The sequence below is a fragment of the Phodopus roborovskii genome, unplaced genomic scaffold (assembly GCF_943737965.1).
Source record: "Phodopus roborovskii unplaced genomic scaffold, PHOROB, whole genome shotgun sequence".
Taxonomy (NCBI): domain Eukaryota; kingdom Metazoa; phylum Chordata; class Mammalia; order Rodentia; family Cricetidae; genus Phodopus; species Phodopus roborovskii.
The window spans coordinates 23,228,255-23,250,219 of NW_026126517.1; the positions used below are offsets into that span (position 1 = coordinate 23,228,255).

Below are 21,965 nucleotides of genomic sequence, written 5' to 3' on the forward strand. Positions count from 1 at the left end.
GGGTTTAGGAATCCCAGGATTACGTGTGCCCCCCACTCAATCCTACCCCTCACTGCCCTTCTTCCTTGTCTCTCCTGTTGGAAAGTCTGAAGTAGAAAGTTCCAAGAAGTCTCTTTGAGGAGAAGAAGCCAGGTGAGGACATGAAAGCAAATAAGAATAAAATACAACGGCGTGTGTGTGGGTGTGTGTGTGTGTGTGTGTGTGTGTGTGTGTGTGTGTGTGTGTGAGCGCGCGTGCGCTCGTGTGCGTGTGTGCACGCAAATGCCATAATAAAACCCATTACTTTGTACACTAACTAAAAAACACTAAAGAGGGGGGTGGGGAAATTCCTTCAAGTTCTCCTCTAGGAGGCACTGGGGAAAGAAGGATAGGAAGACGCTGGTTTGGCAGCCCACCAGTGTATGTCTAGACACAGGCTACAATACAGAACACCTGCATGGTGCTCACCTTAGATGTCTGTGGCCATGGCTCCTGCTAGTCCTTCTTTCTCTCTGGCAGGCAAATGGGGAGGGAAGGCAGTAGAAAGGGGCCTCCAACTAGGCATCCAGAAGAACAAGCAGAACCAGGGGTATATCTGACTGCAGTACCCCAACCCTCATCACTACAAAACAGCAGTAAGAGTGAGCATCTCTGAGTCCCTGAGGGCACACCTAAACTCCAGGGACCCAGAGGAGCAGTCCTACTGCATAGATGTGGCAACATCTCACGCCACCCTTTTAATAGCCCCAAGCAGAACCTCGAAGGCCCTTTGGAAAGGCCAGGGGCCCCAGGCCTGCCCAGACAGACCTCCAAAGCCCCTCCACATGTCACCCCTCTGCCCACAGTGGACAGAGCTGCCCATGGGAAAGTCTCCTCTGAAGCATTTAGCTTCTGTGAGGTTAGGGCTGTCGCTCAGTGGTAGAGTGCATGTCTGGCAGGCATGGTACCCTAGATTTAATCCCTAGCACTGCAACAAATAAGCAAACTCTCCAGCCCTCCACCATTTCAGGGGCTATCTTCTGGCTTCTCTAGGTTGCACAAGTCCTGGGAACCAGCAGTGGGTCACTGCTCTCCAGAACAAGTAAACTCACCTTCTTGGCCATCCTGAGATGGAGACAGCCCAGGTGCTGAAAGAAGAGCCTCCCTCTCACCCCAGCAATTCCCCCATTGACTCCCACCTCCAAAGTCATCCTGGGCATATTAGCCAGACTTTTTGAGTAGTTTAAAACAGATAAGGGACTCTGGGGACCCAATTCCACCCAGCAAGCTAGAGGAGACTAGGGTAGTCCCAGCTGTCTGAGACCCCAGCCCTGTCTGATGACACACACGCCCTGTTGCTCCTGTCACTCGAAGGCACTTACAAGGCTTGGTCCTTCCTGGGCTTGAAGAAGAGTAGTGTCAGTGTCTCGGCTGGAGCAGACGGGCTGGGGAGCCGGCTGGGTGAGGGGTTTAAAGGACGCCAAGGCAATGATGTCACCTCTCAGCGGCCCGCTAGCGCCCCTCCTACCTAAGGAAGCCCACTGGGCTCCCCACCCCCGGCCGCCCCACTCACTCCACACAGGCTCCATATTTGGGGAAAGACACCAAGTTGGAGCAGTCTGCCGGGGGCAGCGGGAGACATTCTCTGCATGCTTTGGAGATGCTGCGCGCTGGGGCGGGGCGGTGCTGAGGGTGGAGGGAAAAGCCTTTTATGGGCAGGACCCTGAAAGCCTTCCTTGCTACCCCGACTTGGGTCTGCTCTTAGCTCTGTCCAATCAGAGTGAAAGGAAGAGGTGCTCTAAGGAGTCTGGCCCCACAGAGAAATATCCTAGGGGGCAAGGGTTCCCCTAAACTTACGGGAGACAAAGCTACCCTCTTCCAGGGCCTTAAACTCCAGTTGGTGTGGAAACTAGTTTTGACTGCAGATTGTTGGAATGCCAGGCAGTATACAAATGCCTTCCTTCACACTCCAGGTTGGAGTTACTACCCTATTTGACAGTTGGGGAAACTGAGGTTCAGAGTGGTCTTCCCAAAGCCACTGAGTGGCAGAACCTAGGTACTCCTGTCCACTGGTGTGGGAGCCGGAGAGAATATCACTCCCTGCTCAGGGTGGAGGGAGCCCCCAGTTAGATTAGGGGGTGGGATTTGATAGCTCAGCAGCAAGTCAACCCTGGCCCCATCCAGGGCAGTGACAAAATAGGGTGTTTGAGGCCATGGAGATACTAGGGTAAGAGGACTAGAAAAAGCAGGGTCATTCCCTCCCTCCCCTCAAAACAGGCCCTATCTTGGCAGATTCTATCATCCCAGAAAGGACACTCATTCACATCTTGCTTGTACCTAGCTACAGCAGTCTTGAGAAGCCACAGGGAAGAATGGTGAGCCTGGGGCTCAGTGGTTAAAGATACTTACTTCCTGTCAAGCCTGATGACTTGAGTTCAAGTCCCATAACCCACATAGTGGGAACAGAGAACCAACTCTCCTCTGACCTGCATATATATGCAATGCCACACACAGACACACACATTCCATAAATACATGTATTTTTTTTTTTTTTTAAAGGTAAGGCTTTAGCGGAGACTCTGTGTTCCGCCCCCAATTCTGGAAATTTCAAGAAAGGGATAGAGAGGAAGATAGGGGAGGGGTAACGATCCTTAGGCAGGGTCAGCCTCCCCCAGGACTGTCAGCTGGCAGGGGAGGTTCAACCTCAGAAACTTCACCTACTACAGCCTACCTGGCTAACAAGCTAGTAGCTTGGTACCATGGTGCATAGAGCTACAGCACCCCCTAGTGGCATCTGAAGGGAGAACCATAAACAGTAAGCTGGAGATCACCTAGAGAAGACCACACTTGAACTCCCGGACACTGGTTATATTCTGAATTCACCAGACAGGATCTCAAAATCACATCCTCTCTTGCTGAAATCTTGGGTCCTGCTTGCCACCCACACGGTCAGTTCTGAATAACCGTTTTGTTTTCTTTTGAGAGAGGGTTTCTCTACGTAGCTGTGCCTGTTCACCAGGCTGGCCTCAAATTCAGAGTTCATCTGCCTCTATCCCCAAGTGCTGGGATTAATGATGTACACCACCACCACCACCACCACCACCACCACCACCACCACCACCACCCAGTCTGAACAGCCTTGAAAACCTTGGTCTGCACGCTCTCTGCCCTCTTCAGGTGCATTTATGGGCATGACCTGGATATCCACCTGTCTTCCTGCTCAGCTGATTGGAAGGGATATTGGCCTCCACCTGGTGGGAGAGGCAGGTGCTGTGTGCCTGCCAGATGAAGGGTGCTGTCCCAGGGGAGAAGACACAGACACATCTTCAGTATCTCACTTCTGTCAGCACAGTGCTTGGTGCAGAGTAAAGTGTTTACAGAATTAACAGGTGGCCTGACGATGAGGAATGCTTTGGTGGGATCCAGGAACTGCAGTTTCCAATGCAGCCATGCACAGAAAGGAGAGGGGGAAGCCAGAAGAAATGGGACAGGGAGGCTCCTGCACCACCCCAACAAAAGAATAAGAGCCCAGATGTCAGGTCTGGTTGTCTTTATTGAATGTACTCATTCATAGAAACAGAATTGCAACCATAGCATGGAGACACAGGACAGAGCTATGAAACAAAGACCCAGACCTGCCTCTTTCCCAGCCAGAGCTATAAAAACATGGTGGACAGAATGAAATACATTCCAGGACCCCAACCCCTTGGCATCCGGAATGGACTTGGTGGAGTGAAACGGAGCCAAGGACCAGAGTGGCCAGGGCCCAGAGCTGGGTGACTCCATGTAAACACCAAGGCTCTTAGGCCCATGTGACTAACACAGAACTTGGCTAAATACTGGACGGAAACTCAGAAGCCAGCCCTGAGTCCTATAGTGAGGCAGGGCCAGGGACAAACAGGGACCTGGCATGTCCCTCCCTTTCTAAAGCAGGCACTGGGGCTCCTGCTCCCGTGAAAGAGGCAAAAGGGGCTGTGTGCTTGGCACCATTCCTCCATGGCCTCTGACATTCTTGGGCAGTGTCAATGGCACTGAGAGATCCCCAGCTGGGGCTTGGCAGGACTGTGGGTGTGCAAGGGGACAGTGAGTTGCCACTTCCCACCAACCCTGGTGCTGGCATCATTCTGGTGGCTGGTGGGATGAGGAAGTGACCTCTGAGTTCAGCCCCCAGATCAGACTCCAACTGGACTGACTCACTGCTCAAGAGCCAGCTCCAAGCACAGGGCAGAGGGAGGAAGGTCGTACCTAGGCCCTTGCAGCCCTTAGCACCATTAACCTGGCACCAGTTGGCCAGCCCCCAAAGTCTCCTACCTGCATCCATCCTGGCAGGCCAGAGTGGGCAGTGATAGCAGCCAGCTGTAGACCCAGAGAGAATTGGGGTCCTGGTGCTGGACAGAGAATCGGGCACCAGACCAGGGTTCTAGAGCAGAGCATGAGAGCAAGGGCAGGCTGGGGGTCCTACGTTGAGAGGGAGAATGAAAGGCATGAAATGGGACAGGGCATTGCCCTCCCACCTTCCTTCTCCAAAGGGACAAATGGAGAGCCAGTGGATAGACGAGACAGATGGATGGACAAGGGTCCTCGGGAGGACCCAACACTGAGAAGAAAGCAGCAATTTGGCCAGTGTTTGAGGAATGGAGAGCAGGCCTCTTCCACAGCAGAGGCAACTGCAAGGCTCGATGCCACCAGCAACTGTCCTGAGTCAGGCCTGGGCTGGAATCTCCAAGTCCTGCCACGCCATCCAACACTGGCCAGCAGAGCCGGGACTCACACCCTTGGTGCTATGGTGGCACCTGGCAGGTGATGCAGAGGCGCTTGGGGCCCCCATGAGGTGAAGCCTGGATCCTAGGATGCTGCTAGAAGACATAGATCTTGTCCCGCTGTACTGTGTCCAAGTCGTCATCCAATGTCAGCAAAACCTAAAGGTGGACAGAGGGTCAGGCACAGGAAAGGAAGAGCAGTCTACTCTACCACCCCCTCTGCCCTCAGGCCAGGTACTTCACACATACCAGGAAGGACCCAAACATGGCAATGGAGGACAGGAAGTGCCAGATGTCGTGGTCATCAAAGAAGTCAAGCAGGATACAGTCACGGTTGTGTTCCCTGGACTCTGCGGGGGTTTTCTGGCAGAGGGACAGGGCCAGCAGCCTACTGACTCTGCTCTGGCGAGGCCAGGTCCAAACCCACCTCTGACCCACTCCATGCCACCACCCCCATCCCTAGCAAGAAGCACCCTGCTCTGGCTCAGGCCTCACTCTCACCCTCCATGGCTAACAATGGCTTTTCTCAAATAAACTTCTCGTCCCTTCAGTACACCTTCTCTTTATAGCCATGGGCAGACGGCTGGGATCATCACACGGCTTCTACTCAGAAAGCCCCAGCTCACTGCCTGCTGGGGCTTGGCCTTGCTCTCAAATGACCTCAGGGTGGTTTTGCCCCAAGTACTATAGCAGGCCATGCGCTGTTCCCAGACAACAGTGGCCATGGCTGACACTCCAGATCCTCTCTACTCTACCCACACCTCTATGCCACAAACATTTTCTGACCCTATGTCTGAACAGCCTGTGCTGAGGACACAGACCAAGACAAGTCTGACCCCATGGAGTGCACCGGTCTTTGCCAAGCTCCCAAATCAGTGTGTGCTTGCACATCAAAGTTGCCTTGGTCATTCTAACCTCTGTGTGATTGCTCAGGTGACAGTGGCTGAGTTACACAGCTTTATCCATGAGACTATGGCCAGGAACAGAGCCTGCTTCCTCCAGAAAGCTCTCCCAGGTCTCCTAACTCAGAAGCCTCACCCTTCTCTCTCCTGCACACTCTGCTAACTTGACTTGCTTTTGTCTTTCATTTCAACATGAACTAGATATGGGGGTGTGTGGGTTAGTGTCAGAGCATGTACTCAGCCTGTGCAAAGACAAAGTTTTGATCCTTGGCTTTAAACAAAAAAACCAGACATGAGCTACCAGTGTCTCTTTTGAACTAGACTATGAATTCAATGCTGTGTAGGCAGAGGTCATATTATGTTCCTATTTTGTTTTTCTAGATAAGGTTTCTCTATGTGGCCCTAGCTGTCCTCTGTAGACCAGGCTGGCCTCAAACTCACAGAGATCCACCTGCCTCTGCCTCCTGAGTGCTCGGATTAAAGACACATGCTACCACCACCTGGCATGGCATATTCATTTCTATCACAGATTTATAGCCTGATGTACACCAGGTGTCCTCTGAGGTAATAAGAAAATGAGCATGCCTGCCTGTAAACCACATCTGCCACACACTAGCTCTATGCTGTGGGGGACATCGCTTGGTGTCTCTGACACTCAGTTGCATTTGAGGTAACAAGACTAGATTTCCATGCTGATCAGAAGATTTTAGTGAGACATCACTAGGAAAAGCCTGGTCCCAGGTGGAGAACTTGCTATGGGTTGGCTTGCTACAAGCCTGGAGGTGACTACTCACCTGCCATGTGCTGAGTCCTTGGAAGAAGAAGAAAAGCGCAAAGCCCCAGACCACAGAGGTGCAGATGATGCAGAGTAGGGGGATAAGCTTGATCCTCTCTCCACTGCGGAGCTAGGGAGAACATGCGGCCATCAGCCAGGCCACTGCCCACCTTCATGTTCTTACTCGGGTCCCTCCCAAATTTACAGGGCCCAACCACTGAACTCAACCAAATCTCATGCAGGCACCCTTGTGTCTTTACCCACTATTTAATTTAGATCCCTGGGCCAACAAAGGCACTATGCAGGCAATCCGTCATACTGTACAACATGGAAGGCCATTGGGGGGGGGGGAACCAGTCCTCAGAGGCCTGGTCTATCACAGGTTCAGTGAATCAGACTAGGACATGGCTTGGTGGCAGAGCACTTGCTTAGCGGTTGGCTCCCAGGGGTACATGCAAGAGATTCAAGTCACCCCTCAAACCTCACTGTCATAGATACAAGAACAGAACAGTTCCCTCCTCTCGGTGCCCCACTGTCTCTGTGACTGAAGCTGTTCAGCCCTTCCCATTCACCTTCATAATGATGTAGAAGGCGAAATACAGCAGTAGGTTGCAGATGCCAATTGCCAGCAAGTAGGAGGCAAAGTCATTGGGGCGCATGATAAGTCCATATGCAGCCCTGAAATGAGGGGTGAGTCAGGGGGAGGAGGAAGGGCCTCATCTCTGCCCACGCCCCACCATGGCTCATCATTATATTGGACTGTGTTTGGAGGCTCACAGAAAGTTCTAGAAACCCAGGGGCTAACACCTCTGTTTGGTCCCCATTCTTTATGTTCAACACTTCAAAATTGTCTCTAGTCCCCTAAATCAGCTTGTGGCTGACTGTGTCCCCAGCTGACTCCACAACCAATGGCCACACTCACAGAGACCAGTTGATAATGTTGCCCATGACCAGAAGTACCATGCGGTCCTGAAGGGAAGCAGAGACACAGGGACTGAGAGGGGTAAGAGAGACAGGGGGACAAGTGGCAGAAGGCTCAGGTCAGCCTATCCCCACACTACCCTGTGTTCTCTGACACACCTTGATCCCACAGGGAGGAGGGAGTCAGAGGAGGAAGGGGTTAGGGAGCTGGGCAGGTACCGTATAAAGAGGCCCGCTGCACTGCCGGATGCAGTCTGTGTAGAGCACGTGGAGGATGCGGCGGAAGATGCCAGAGTCTGCAATGAGAAGGTGTGGCATTGACATGGCACGGTTGAGAGGAACCAGGTACTTCACAGCACAGCATTGTCAGGGAGTCCTCTCAATTCCCACCCACTCACTCCTCCAGCCCAGCCCAACAAATCAAAAGTCCCTTGTGTGTCCAGATGCCCAAGGTCCCCCACACCCTCATATACCCTGCCCTGGGCATGACTTTACCCAACTTCCAACGGCCCATGTAGTAGAGCTGTGTGCTGAGGAGCAGGGTGGAAATGATATGGATGACCGAGAAGACGATCCAGAAGGCTGTGTTCCCTTTGCCAAAAACCTGTGGGGAAGCCCCCAATGTGGGGTGAGGGGGCACTGACGGTAGCTGTTCCCATGCCCTCCTTTGTCTGCAATCTTACTAGACAGGCTGTTTGGTTAGGCTGCAATAATTTAGGGGCCCAGGATGGCCCGTTAGAGAAGAAGCAGGACCTCTCCAGCAGTGGAGGACAGGACGAGTGTACCCCCATGTGCATGCATGTGCCTTTCCCACGGGATGTGCAGAGTAGAGTACACCCTCACCACGCCCAGAACGGAGAAGAAGATGACAATGGCCAAGCAGGCATATGCACTGTAGGCACTGGCGTTGATATCTGGGTGCCGCTTCTGGTAGAGCTTCAGCATGCAGAGGCCGGCAATCATATACATGAATGATGTGTCTGGGTAGAAACAGTGTGAGCTAGAGACACCCACAGGGACTCCACACAGAATTCCCAGCCCGGACAACCAAAGAGTGCCTTGAAATGTCATGAGCAAGTTGGAGGGTCAACGCTTTAGCCCCTTAACTGCCCCTGAATCACACCCTTTTTGCCAGTCTGTTGCTCTGAGGTTAAGGACAACTTATTTGAACACCCTGAAGTTAGGAAGTGTTTCCTGAGGGTTTTGTCTTTTCAGTTTCTGTAGGAATGACTGGAAAGGAGGCAGGACAGACGGCCATCTTCTTTTTTGTTGTTTTTTCAAAACAGGTTCTCTCTGTGTAGCCCTGACTGTCCTGGAACTCACTCCATAGATCAGGCTGGCCTTGAACTCATAGAGATCGCAGATAAAAGGTGTGCACCACCACTGCCTGGTTTACCTGACCATCTTCTAGTATGGGAAGCTGCACTCAGAGGCCAGCCTCCAAGGTTGGTGTCCTGGGATGGTAGAGGTTCAACCAGACAAGGAGACAGCACTCACCAAACTGGAAGTTGGTATAGTTGGGGCAGACGTGGTAACAGGCACTCAGCAGCCCCTCCATCATCAGCGCTGTGCCCATGGCATAGAACAAACCAAAGTGTTTGGGGATCCCACACTCCTACAGGCAGAAAGAGAAGGAAAATAAAAGTGAGGTGGGAAGAGAAGGGTCCTGAGGGGAAGAGAGGAGAAAAAGGCCTGGGCTATGTAGTGAGTGGGTAGTAGCAAGACAGGGCAGAATAAAGTAGGGCAGGGTAAAACAGCTGAGCAGGGAAGGGGTAAGGAGAGCAGGGCAAGAGTGTAGGGTAGAGCAGAAGGCAAGGAAGAGTAGAAGAAATGTGTGCAGGAGAGAACCCAACAAGGCCGAGCAAGGCAGGCAGTCCTAGGCAGGGCAGACTTGGGCAGGGCAGGGCAGGGCAGGGCAGACTTGGGCAAGGTAGAGCAGAATAGGGCATGACAGGGTCAGGATAGATAGAGCACAGTTGGATTAGACAAAGTCAGCTTGCCAGGTGGGGAGGCCTTGGTGGATAGCGGCTGGCTTACCAGAGCGTAGAGGTCATTCCGCATCAGGGCCCGGTTGTGATTGATCTCTCGCTGCAGAATGATGAGTAGGAAGAGCAGCCCCAGCAGGATGTACCCCAGGTTGCTGAGGATGTTGTTGAAGGCGCTGGAAGGCACAAGATAGGTACTTAGCTTATACTCAGGCCCTTCCCTTTCTTTTGCCAGCAGGCTTCACAAAGCCCCATCCTGCTCTGCTCACTGCTGCCTACCCTACTCACCCCTAGGCCAGCAAATCCCCACCTGAGGTTGCCCAGTGGGTGGGCACAGAGGAAGTTGTAGTAGCAGATGTCCTGGTTCCCTGTGACATTCACCACCTATGGGGGCAGGAGTGCAAAGCTATTTATTAACATGCCACTCAGCAAGGAGCCCGTGCCACACCCCTGGGTTCAACTGGCAAGTCAAGAGCAGTACCAGCCAGACTGACATGAATGTACACAGTACCCAGGCTGCTGTTCCTTTAAGAGACTAAGTGTGTGCATGAGCATGTGGTGTGTGTGCGCGCGCACGCGCGCACGCACACTCTTTAGGTGGCACAGATGCCTGCCATTGTCCTCTTTATATATGTGACCCAAAACTTCTTGCTTCACAGTAAGGGTAGGGGAAGGGAAATCACACTCACAAAGTCCTATGACCTCTATTTTGTAGATCCCACCCCAGCTTCACTTTGCCTCCAATCTGCAGATGAAGAAACTGTTCAGAAGCCCAGCAAAAGCAAAACTGGGATCTGAAAGCTGGTCCCTTGACCTATGACCTATGTTCACAGCAGTCTCTGCCTGTGGCTCAGCATGGTGAGGATCACAGACAAATGCTCCAACCCTCATCCTCTCACCGTCTGGTAGGTGATGACCAGCTGCACCACAGGAAGGGCGTAGAAGACCGCAATGGTGGCTATGTTCCTGAAGGGCGGGAGGGCCGTGGTAAGGTGGGCAAGACCCAAGGAGCTGCCCCGTAGTAACAGGAGTCCCTGTCTGTGTAGCCCACTCACCAGAAGTAAATCTGGTACTTTTTCCGCAAAACACGTTTGTCCTTTCGTGCCAGATCAGCCACACAGAGGTATTGCTGAGGAGAAGCAGGAGTGAGCTTCACTTAACCAGCACCTGGGGGAACCCTGACAGAATTCAGTGAGCAAGATTCTGGGATGCCCCATTTCTGTGGCTAGTTAGGCCCAGAGGGCTTGCCCAATTAGTCTGGAAGGGACTGGAGGTCACGCTGACTTCTCCTGGAACCCATCCTACCTGTCCCAGATCAGCTCTTTCCCTTCATCTCCCTAACAAGCCACAGAGACATGCTGGGTGTGGCCACAACACAGAGCCCCTTCCTCCAGAAACCCGCTGACCAGCGCCAGGCCATGTATGTCAAACCTTGGTGCGAATAACATTTTTGTCTGAATCAATGTCAGTCAACGTGTCATAGTCATCCTCTTCCACAGAGCTCATGGAGTCCAATCGAGGCCGAGTACCCACTGGGTCAAAGGAGCGGTCTAGGAACAGCAAAGAAAAAGGGTGTGGGCCAGTAGGACCAAACACTGGGTCTGCCCCCACCCATCAGAAGCAACTGTCAAAATTATTCAATAATGGGGGAGAGGCGAATTGTGGGCCAAGGCTCAGAGCAGTAGGGCAGGTGGCTCAAATGCTGGGAGGAGATGCACTCCTAACTCAGCGGGAACCAGTGGGGAGTTCTGCCAGAGGCCACTGAACAGGAATGACCCCAGCCCTGCTCTACTCCTGGCTCTGGTCCCTGAGCTAGGGCTTTCCAGGCTAGGATACTAGTGGACCCCCGACACAAGTAACAGGACTGAACTTAGCCAATCATGCAGATTAAAAGGTGCCCAGTCCTACTGGGTTCTGAGAAGACATGCCATGGCCACCCTTAGTTAAAGCCCTAGTATATAGGAAAGGGTGTGAGAAATAGCACCCATCCTCTGTCCTCATCTCCTGCCTTCACAAGCCTCCTCCTGTTACCCCACCTGGCCAAAGCCCCTAAAGGCCAGAAGGTGAGACCCAGACCCAGGATCCCTTGGCCAGCAAGTCAGGGAGGGAGGACACTGGCAAGAAGACAGCAAACTAGGACATCTTACTGGCAGCCAGTGCCTGTCTATCTCAGAAGACACATGGGCTGGCACTGGTACCACTTGATAGGAAAGCCATGCACTAAGCATCTTTCTGGCCCCAGAGATGGCCAGTCCCATTGACCGACCATCCTGGCAGGAAGTGATTGGCAGGGCAGCCCTACCCCCTCCCCACATCTACCCATGGCAATGCACAGCTGCCGCATCTGGCCAGAGGGAAGGCGCCGCTTGAACTGGTCGTGCCCTTCAAAGGAAAGGGAAAGTTACAGGGGAACTGAGGCCAAGTAGGAAAGAGGAAAGGAAGAAGAGGGCCAAAGAGCAGCCCTTCCCTGGTTCCAGCATCTGGCAGAGAGGCAACCGCCCACCAGGAAGTTTCACCTAGTCAACAGCAGCCCTGCAGCACACACCCACTACCTGGCCCACTCACCCTGGTAACCGTAAGAGACGTCCCCTGAACCTGTGCTTTCAGCCAGCCCATCAGTGGATCCGGAAGCATTTTCTGCAGGCAGGAATAAGTGGTGAGCCAGGTGGGAGTGACCTTAGAACAAGACTCCAGATCTTTTCCTAGAGAGCCCTGAGTAGCTGCAAGGGCAGCAGAAGCTATCGGTGGGCATGGGCAAATACAGTCCTGACTTTGACACATACCAAAGGAGCCATAGTTGTAACCCTCGTAAGGGGCACTGCCAGGAAAGGAATCAGCCAAGACCCGATGATGACCTGTAATGAGAAGTCAAGGTCCACTTAGGCCTGTGAGCAAAGGGAAGCCTGGAGCCAGGGAAAAAGGGAAGGGAGAACCTGGAACAGCCATGCCAGCAGTAAGAGAGAACTTAGATCCCAACACCCACCCCACCCAACAACCACATCACTCCATGCAGAGATGCCACCCTGTGTCCTAAAAGTGGGAATAAGCTGGGCCTGTAATCCTAGCCCATGTCTGTAATCCTAGCATTGCCAAGCTAAGACAAGGTGAGTGCTACATGTTTGGGGCCAACCTGGACTACATAGTCAGTTTCAGGCTACCCTGAGCTATGGATGAGATCTTGTCTAAAAAGAAGTATTAATTAAAAAAAAAAAGAAGAAGAAAGAAAGAAAGAAAGAAAGAAAGAAAGGAAGGAAGGAAGGAAGGAAGGAAGAAAGAAAGAAAAATTGAGAGAAGATGGTCAAGGAAACAACATATCTAAGCCACCAAGGAAAAGGACATCTAGTGCCTAAATCCCTCCCTAGACAGCCTCATGTTTCACCTTCCTTCCCCTGGGCAGCAGCTCCTCTGCCCACAGCGCCTGGGGCTTACCAAGGAGAGAAGCTGAGAGAGAGGTCCAGGCAGGAGGGAAGGCACAGAGAGAAGTGACGGAGGAAAGAGAGAGAATGGAAAGTTAATCACCTGAGACTGCACTGCACTGCCTGAGGCAGGCTGGCAGTGTAACAGGCTACCAGTACAAACCAGAGGACAGTTTCCAGAGTACCTATGGAGGGTCGAGCCAAGACCCCAGCCTGTTTCCACTTAGGAAATGTTACTCCTAGGCTGAACATGAAGAAGCCACCAACCTGCCCTCCTCTGACCCTTCCCTTCCCCAGCCCTGTTCCCCATTTCCCCACAACAGATCCACCCACCCCCTGTTCCCTGGAGATACCACTTTCTGGGCAGGCTCGGTCTATGGCCACCAGCAGAGTCTTCTTCCTTTGCCTGCAGGAATTCGAGAACAATTGCAGCTAGCCTAACCTTCCTTCTATCTTCTCTATCCATATAACCCCTGAATCCTGGGTTTCTCCCACACCAGAGAATAATGGGGTGTCCCCAGCTTGGGAAGGGATGTAAACAGGATGAGCCTGTTTACAAAGAAATAGTCTGTGGACCACAGATCCCAACAAGGTCCCGTCTTGCCCACCCCGAAGACATTTAAGACCACCCTGGGCCAGTTGGGTTCCCATCACATTGTCTGTCCGGTGCCCTCTGTCCAACCACTTTAGAGCAGGAACAGCCCCGCAGCTACACCTCACCTCCAGTTCTCCCAGCAGGCCAGGAGTACAGTCAGCAGGTAGAAGGAGAGGAATATGCCCAGGCAGAAGAGCATACCACCAACATAGGCCTCAGCTATGGGGAGGGAAAGAAAAAGGTGAGTACAAGAACACAGCAGCCCTTCCCATGCTGCCTCTGGATGCCCAGGGACCACGGGGGATCTGGTTCCTCTTTCCCTGAAGGCAATGCCCAGCCAGCATGAACACCGGCTATTGCTCAATAAACCAAATTCTGGCATGAGCCCATCTACTCAGGTTGTTTCCTAGAACGTTCTCTCCTACTTCAAAAAACTCCACGTTGGCCTAAGCTTCAAACTATAGCTCAGAGGTTGGTGCCTCTAGGTGGCCTTCTCTGATGTACATTCCCACAGTGACCTGTCCTTTGCTCATACCAGCTCTCAGGACCCTACAGAGCCCTCCTTGCCCCCACCTAAAGCTGTAGTTCTAGCATATAACAGGGCTCAATTAGTACTGAGTAAATAAGCCACCGGAGAGGTGGCTCTCCCTTCTAACACAATCCCTTATTTTCTACTTAGTGTGTTTACTGGGTTTGCAACTGCTTTTTTTAATATGCAGTTATTTTTGTTTTTATGTGTGAGTACTTTGCTTGCATGTATATGTGCACCATCACATGGGTGCCTATCGAGGCCAAAAGAGTTTATCAGATCCCATGGAACTAGAGTTACAGATAGTAGTGAGTGGCCATGTGGGTGCTGCGGGTTACTACTTGGATCCTCTGGAAAAGCAGTCAGTTGTTTGTTTGGGTTTTTTGTTTGGTTTTTGGTTTTTCAAGTCAGGGTTTCTCTGTAGCTTTGGAGGCAGTCCTGGAACTCGCTCTGCAGACCAGGCTGGCCTCGAACTCAAGAGATCCTCCTGCTTCTGCCTCTTGAGTGCTGGGATTAAAGGTGTACGCCAGGTTCAGCCCCAGTTGTTTTCATTGCTGTTTATATTGTTTTTGGTTTTTGAGACAAGGTCTCATGTTCAGACTAGCTTTGAACCCATGACATAACCAGGGATGAGTCTGAGCTGATCTTCCTGTCTCTACCTCCCAACTGCTGGAATTAAAGAGGGGTGTGCCACTGTGCCAAGTTCCTTATTTCGATCTTATATTCTTTAGTTCAGAAAGGATCCCATTTAAAAACTCATTAGACATTGTTGAGCACTGACTAGGGGCCCAATATTCTAATTCTGGCTAAACCAACAACAGACAGGGGTCAGAGATTCCACTGCTAAGTGGCAGGGAGTGAATGAGAGCTTACTCTTCAGTTTTGGCCATGGAGCCTATCCCATATTACACTCAGATCTACCTTCTGAATTTCTCTGGCTAGATGCCTGCTCAGAACACTCCTTTCCATCTCAGTGTCTGCTGAGTAGGAGGATCCTTGCCACCCTTTCCATTCAAAGAACACATGCTTTCCTGGGTCTGAAGAAGCAGGGAGGTCTGTCTATCTTTCTCAGATACCCACACTTACATGTGACAGCTTGAGAAACCAGCACTGATAGGGTTTTCTGACGATGCCCTTGATCCACTGGTTCATCTGGAAGTAAAATATCAAAATGGAAAAGAAATGGTTGCTTGGAACTTAGGTAGGGTTGGTGGAACATGGCCTCAGAGAGCCTAGGGCCCCAAACTCATGTCTTATTGGCTCCACCAATAGCCACCAATAGCTACACAGTAGCTCTTGTGTCTCCTAGGAAGCCAATGACCCATCCCCAGACAGTGCATGAAACATACCTTCCACAAAAGGATAGAAGGGCAAGGACCCTCCACAAGCCTGGTCCTCAGTCTTCACCACCACCACTACATAAAAGCTGTTACTGGGGAAGTCTTTCCGCTGTAGAAGGAGGAGGACGAAGACAGTAATGACCACCATCGCCACCATTTTTCTCTGAATCTGAACTTTGGACCAGATGCTGTAAGATCTTCCTATATATAAATTACTCAATCCTTGCAAAGATCCCCCTCCCTCATGTTTCTGTGAAGTTGAGGGTCTAATACATGGCCTCTCAAATGGCAGGCAGATGCTCTACTACTGAGCTACACCCACAGGAGAGATTCTGCTGTTATCCAGTTAGGGCTGGAGCCAAAATCTGTACCCACACTCTAGCCAGGTGAACAAATGAATGAGCTTGTGGCCTGCACAGATTGTCTGGGGCACCAGCAAGAAGAGATGGCTCCACTCACACATAACAGAGAACCCGAACGTACAGAAATGGAATATGGGGGTGGCGAAGAATCCAGCAACACTAAAAGGCTTCTGAATGTGTGACAATCAAAAATTATCCAAAATCAAGTGCATCCTGCATCCAAGGTTTTTCTAAAAGCACTCACCCCTGTATCGGGTGACGACACCTCAGCTTTGGTTCTGAACACACATGTGCACGTTGTACCATGCATGTGCACCATGCCATCACACCACATGAAGTCAGGGTACACTGTCTGAAACCGAGCTTGGATGCTGGGCTACTGTAAGCTCTGAACTGCAGTGTGTTCACAGGACACACCATGTTTTCTGCTCTTGTAGAAACATAATGGTTTAGTAACAGAAAAGAAGACATCTAGTATTTTCCTACCACCACATCTCAAGCATGTGAGGATAATCAGTACATCCTAGGACTGGATTGTATTAGGTAGGGTGCTTGGTTTACAAAACTGTTTTGTGTTGCTAAAGGACTCGATGAGTTTTGACCTGGGATTAGGATAAGATTTTCAACAATTTCTTTTTTAAAAATATGGAATAATTCATGTTAATATTTATTTCTAATTTATTTTATTTTATGTGCACTGGTGTGAGGGTGTCAGATCCCTTGGAATTGCAGTTATAGACAATTGTGAGCTGCCATGTGGGTATTGGGAATTGAACCTGGGTCCTCGGGAAGAGTGGCCAGTGCTCCTAACCACTAAGCCATCTCTCCAGACCCCGTTCCAATTTTAGTATATGTGTTGCTAAACAAGAAGTCAACAGGGCTGGAGAGATGGCTCAGCAGTTAAGGGGACTGCCTGCTCTTCCAAAGGTCTTGGGTTCAATTCCCAGCAACCACATGGTGGCTCCCAACCATCTGTAATGAAATCTGGTGCTCTCTTCTGGACTGCAGACATGCAAGCAGAACACTAGATATAATAAATATTAAAAAAAAAAAAAAAAGAAGTCAACAATATCTAAAATGGCCCTAAACATGCTTCTGCCACTGTGTACTATACATTTACGCAAAGTGGCACCCTCAACACTGACAATAAGAATGTTGCTCCCGAGTGACCCTCTGCTGTTCTCTTGTAGCAGATCTTACCTGTATTTTTAACATTACTTCTGAATAAAATCCCTTGCTGATAGATAGATAGATAGATAGATAGATAGATAGATAGATAGATAGATAGATAGATAAATGGAGAAGTTTCTCAAGCACAAAGGTCAGAGTGGAAAAGTTTACGAAGCCCTCATGTAAGGCAGACATGGGTAGAAAGACAAGTGCAGGGTGTGGGAACGCCTTCAGTTCATCAGCCAGCCCCATCTCTCAGGTCATGTACATTTCCTACCTGCACAGTGATGGCTGCCTTCTTAGTCATAGTCTGGTACATGCCGATGAAGGCTACGTTGTTATCTAGATCATAGACAGGACACTACAGAAGAAGGAAGAAAGAGGCAGATGGACATGGAACTGGGCTCTGGTCCCTTTTTCTAATGTCCCAATTACTTTCTGGTAGAGGATAAAATGAGAGACAACTTACTAGGACATCCTGGATGGAGATGACTGAGCAGGGGAAGGCCTTCTTGGATGTCACTTTGACAATTACAGAGTCTACACCATCAGGAAACTCATATTTGAAGTACTGAGAACACAAGAAGGGCAGGAAGAATGCTATCTCAGAAGGGTGCTTTCTTTGTTCCTCTAAGAAAGGATCAGTCTCCTACAAAGGAGATGCCAGGACCTTCTTGGTTCAGGCAATAAAGCTACCTGGGGAGAAGAGCCTTGACCACTCCTGCATGACCCTGAGCTCTAATCTCCTGCCACCTCAGCTGGGCACACAGAACAGAGCCTGAGAGACAGAGTGGGAAAGATAGCAACCAGACCCTATCACTGCACTGTCCCTGCCCATCTCTTCATATAGGAGCTCCAAGAGTCCCTCTACAGAGACTGGATTAACTTTGGTCCCAGTAATCCCAAAGACTGCTCCCAAGTCTGCCCCCAATTTTCTTTTTGTTGTTGTTGCTATCTTGCTATGGGGTTTCTGTGTAGTTCTGGCTGGTTTGGAACTCACAATGTAGACCAAGCTGGCTTTAAACTCAGAGATCCACCTGCCTCTGCCTCTTGAATGCTGAGATTAGGCATGTGCCACCATGCCAAGCTAAGAGATCCCCATTTTTGACAAGGGATTTTACCTGGGGCTGGGCTGCAGTGGTATTGAAGGTAAATGGCTCTCCAGTCCTATAGAGCAGAGAAGAACCCTAGTCACTCCCAACTCGTGGGACGAAGACTAGGGTTTTATGGTGCCTTCACTCTACACCCAATACCTGAGTACAAAATTGTCCACTCTGTTGACTCGGAGCTGGTAAGTGGTGTTGACTGGTGACAGGGTGGACACATCCACATAGAAAAACTGGACCTCTGACTCATTCTTGGTGGGGGGCTGACACAGAGTTCGTTCAACTTTTTGGTAGAGGTACTTACGCTGATACCTACGGTCCAAGACAGAGAGGGTGTGACTAGTGCCAGCCAGCCTGGCACTATAAGGAAATGAGGCTCCAATTCTTTCTAGCATGCCCCCAAACCTCCCAAGCCCTAGGTTGACCAAGTTGGCCCTCATGACACTGGGCTCAGGGAGGAGAAACAAAAGGCTCTCAATGTTCCCCACAAGGCCTGGCTAGGCAGCCCCTCCCTTCATGCCCAGGTCCTACTCACAGCCCTCGCAGGATTAGGGGCACCTGGAAGGATACAACAGCCTCTTTCTGGCGGACCACGAACAGCAAAGGTGCCCCCTTCTGCTTGTTCAGGATGTTCACAGAAACTCGCACGCCCTCAGTCTGCAGATGACAAGGAAGTGCTCTCAAACTCGGCCCCACTGTCCCTCAAACACATGACTCTACAGGCTGCATGCCCTGTGCTATCCATGCTGACCAGCCAGGACACCACTATACTTCTCCTTGTGTGGCAATAAGCTGTCTCTAGAAGGGGCTGGCACTGAGGGATATGAGGCCCGGGGAAGCTCGATTGCTCTTGGAAGATGTGGGTTCGTGGGGCAGCAGGTCAAAGACAACTGCAGGGTATGCAGAAAAGCCCTTAGGAGGTCCCAAGATAGTCCCTGTGCACACACATGGACATGTACACATGTATGCGCACGTGCCTGTGTACAAACTGACAGAGGAGAGCAAGAAATGTCCTCAATCTTCCTCTTTGTGAACTAGGAAACCAGCAAGAAGCTCCGGTTCCAGGACTACTTTGGAGGCCAGAGCCCTGCAGGGAGGGGCCGACAGGAACAGTGCAGAGTGTTGAAATGCAAGTTGCATCTCTATTTCTGACCAAGGGCCAAGCTGTGAAGTGGATTTATGTTGGAACCTCAATTCTCCCCCTCCAAATAACCCATCTTTTGCTGTGGATGAAGCCACACAGGACAGTGAGAGTTTGAAAGTGATGAATCACAAGAATGTTACTGGTTCCTAGGCTGCTGAAACCAAATCTAGGGGTAGCATTCCCCCAAGGGGTAGAAGCCACTTCTAGGAAGACCCCTAGATACCGGGACAGGAAGAAGAGATCAAAGTTCAGGGAATGGATTCTGATGGTAGATCCTGGCCTGCCAGAAACCAAAGTCCTCTCCATCCCCAAGAAAAACTCCAGATGCCTCGTTCTAAACTCCACTGCTTCCCCATCAATCCGGGTCTGGCGTTGGAGAGAAAGCAAGAGAGCTAGGCAGGAGGCCACACAGCCAGGCAGCAGGCATCCTCCAAGGCTGCACCCTGCCTGGGCCCATGCCTGCCTTCTACTTTCACTACTGGGGAGAAATGAGTAAGAAGAAGTCAAACAGTTCTGAGCTTGAAACAAACTCCCTTTTCTCCTGCCACTCTGATTGAGCTTGCGGAGGACCTTATCTCTGTCATCGTCAACGTACAAGGCCAGCTGGCTTTCTGAGTGAGGCAAGGAGGTCTGCCTCCTTTACCTCCCTGTGGAGTGTGGCGGTAATTTGCTGGAGGAGAGCTTTTCAGTTCTAAGTTGGCCCCAACCGGAGTTGTCTGAACAAGCCCAGTAGAAGCCAGCTTCCCTCTCACCCCGACATCACACAGCTTCCAGGTTGGAGCCAGGGTAGGGAGCAGGGTAGACCTGTCCGGATCACAGCTGGTGGCAGGGAACTTCGCAAGCTACCCAGCTGGAGCTACAAGAAAAACTGGGGGAAACGAGGCCCGGGCAAGGGGAGGGCGGCTTGGAGGCTGGCGGAGAGGGCAGGAGTGGCATCAGGGCAGGGCTGGGCACCCACCCTCTCAGCCGCCCTGTGGCAGTGGGGCCCCGCACTCACCCGGTTGCGGGTCACGGTGTGATTGAAGGTGTAGATGTTGAGAAGCTCGCTGTTGACGTCGTCCGCGTAGGTGCGCTCAAACTCCGCGTCTTTCTGAGAGACGTTCTTGGGCCCCAGAGCCCCCAGGTGGCTCTCGACGGCGACCACCAGGAGCGCGCACAAGGACAGACGCCGGGCGAACATGGCCCGGGGCGGCGGGGGTTGGCGACAGGACGGCGACCGGGCGCGTTGCGGCTGCCGCAGCAGCTTCCAGCATCTCACCGGGACCAGAACTTTAACCCCGGCCAGAGATAGGACGCGTCCCCTCCCTGGAGCCGCTCCTGGGCCTCACGCGGACCCCAGCTCGCGTGGGCGGCACCGCGACCCACAATCCCGGCCCGGCCCGGCCTGGCCCGGCCGGAGACCCGGCGTCCGCTCGCGCCGGGAGAGCGGAGGCGGCGGTGGCCCTGGCCCGGAAGCTTCCCGGACGCGGGCCCTTTAAGGGCGGCGGACGCGGCGCAGAACTCTGGTCCACCAGGCGCCGCGCCGCGGTAAACAGCAGGGCTGCGCCCGCCCGCCCGCTGACGTCAAGGGAAACCGACGCGGGTTTAAAGGGCCAGGCGGCCTCTAACTGCTTTCCACGCTGCGGTCGCCGCCTCCTTCTCCGCCCTGCGAGTGTCTGGAGTGATTTTTTTTTTTTTTTTTTTTAAGAATCATTAGGTGTTGGATTCTTGCTTTTGTGGTCGGCGATTTTTTTATTTTTTGAGAATGGGTCTCACATAGTCCTGGCTGGCCTGAAACCGATTGTGTAAGCTTAAGGGCCTTGAACTTCTGATCCTCTCCTGCCTCTATCGCCTAATATTGGCATTACAGGCAAGAGTCACAGCATGCTGGGTCTTGTTGACAGATGTTCTCTTTGCTCAAGCAGGAATTGCCCTCCCCCACCAAAAACAAAAAAATATTAACCCCAGCCTCGTTCTTTTTTTTTTTTTTTTTTTTTTTTTTTTTTGTTTGTTTCTCACTGGTTCATAAAAACTGAAGAACCACCTGCCCACTAAATGGAACCTCCCCACCCACTACAGGGGCCACACTGTTGCCAGGCCTACGATGCCCTCTAACCTGTCGCTATTTCCCTTCTCCGTAGAGGCTGGTTTTGTTTTGTGGTGTTTTGAGACAGGGGCTGTCCTGAAACAGATCCACCTGCCTCTGCTTCCTGGGTGTTCCGACTAAAGGCACATGCCACCACCGAGTGGCCTCTTTGTTTTTACAAAGCCCACGGAAAGATTCTAACCTTTAGGGTCACTTAGCAGAAACTTTTTGATGAAATATTTTAGCACCGTGTTTCTAGAGATTTAAGAGAGCTAAATACCTTTAATCCAGCCATTCCACTCCAGGTACTGTGTCCTGGGAATAAATGCTAACAAAATGTGTGGGCAACAATTTGAGGACAGCCTAGTATAAAGGAAGTTCCAGAACAGTCAGAACTGTTACACAGAGAAACCCTGTCTTGAAAAACCAAAAATAAATGAAATTTTAAAAATTTTAATGTGTGATGGGTAGATGAGGTAGTTCAGAGGATGCTTGCCTGATGACCCAAGTTCCATCCCTGGGACCCTTAATGGTGATTCTGCAAGTTGTCATCAGACCTCCACATGCATGCTGTACAAGTGTACATGACACACACATATATACACAAATAAAGAAACACACACAAAAGGCCATAGGTTCAGGCCCGAGTATCAGAAGTAAATAACTTCCTACAATTAAATGTATTTCTTTAGACAAATTATGTCTAAAATATGGCCAATCCTGAAGCTGTCAGATGTCCTGGCTGAAAGCATGTAGGATAATGCCACCTCATCAGAGCACTATCCACTGGCAAGAATATACCAGTCTGGACATCTGGTACTGTCTTCCTACAGGAGCATTCTTCCAATGACCAGTTATAAATATTTATTCATTCCTACCAATATTTAATAAGCACATACTATGTCCCAAGAAGTCTTCCAAATTAGTGGGCAAATAT

General features: G+C 51.2%; 2 protein-coding genes across 5 annotated transcripts in view; both read right to left on the reverse strand.

The window, feature by feature from the left end:
* Positions 1-21,965, reverse strand: part of Tagln (transgelin) — a 911,813-nt gene that overhangs the window by 4,327 nt on the left and 885,521 nt on the right. The window contains exon 2 of the mRNA XM_051197337.1: positions 1,341-1,384. The gene's annotated coding sequence lies outside the window, so the exon portion shown is untranslated. The remainder of the gene's footprint in view (positions 1-1,340; positions 1,385-21,965) is intronic.
* On the reverse strand, positions 3,494-20,480 carry Sidt2 (SID1 transmembrane family member 2). Of its 4 annotated transcripts, none has more exons than XR_007835291.1 (27): positions 19,961-20,479; positions 18,355-18,476; positions 17,967-18,131; positions 17,835-17,880; positions 17,183-17,284; positions 16,991-17,074; positions 15,191-15,290; positions 14,928-14,993; positions 13,438-13,531; positions 13,071-13,123; positions 12,085-12,156; positions 11,867-11,938; positions 11,621-11,683; positions 10,733-10,851; positions 10,357-10,430; positions 10,201-10,267; positions 9,612-9,685; positions 9,354-9,477; positions 8,814-8,931; positions 8,160-8,296; positions 7,812-7,920; positions 7,536-7,612; positions 7,318-7,364; positions 6,968-7,073; positions 6,415-6,525; positions 4,968-5,106; positions 3,494-4,877 (listed from the first exon to the last, which is right to left on the reverse strand). XR_007835291.1 is itself a non-coding variant. In XM_051197326.1 (27 exons), the coding sequence occupies exons 1-27, from the start codon at positions 20,141-20,143 to the stop codon at positions 4,815-4,817; spliced, it is 2,562 nt and encodes an 853-aa protein (XP_051053283.1). In that variant the 5' UTR covers positions 20,144-20,478; the 3' UTR covers positions 3,494-4,814. The 4 variants fall into 4 exon arrangements, 2 of the variants coding, with proteins under 2 accessions (XP_051053283.1, XP_051053284.1); XM_051197326.1 differs by having other exon boundaries at positions 4,968-5,081; positions 19,961-20,478; XM_051197327.1 differs by lacking the exon at positions 11,621-11,683 and having other exon boundaries at positions 4,968-5,081; positions 19,961-20,477.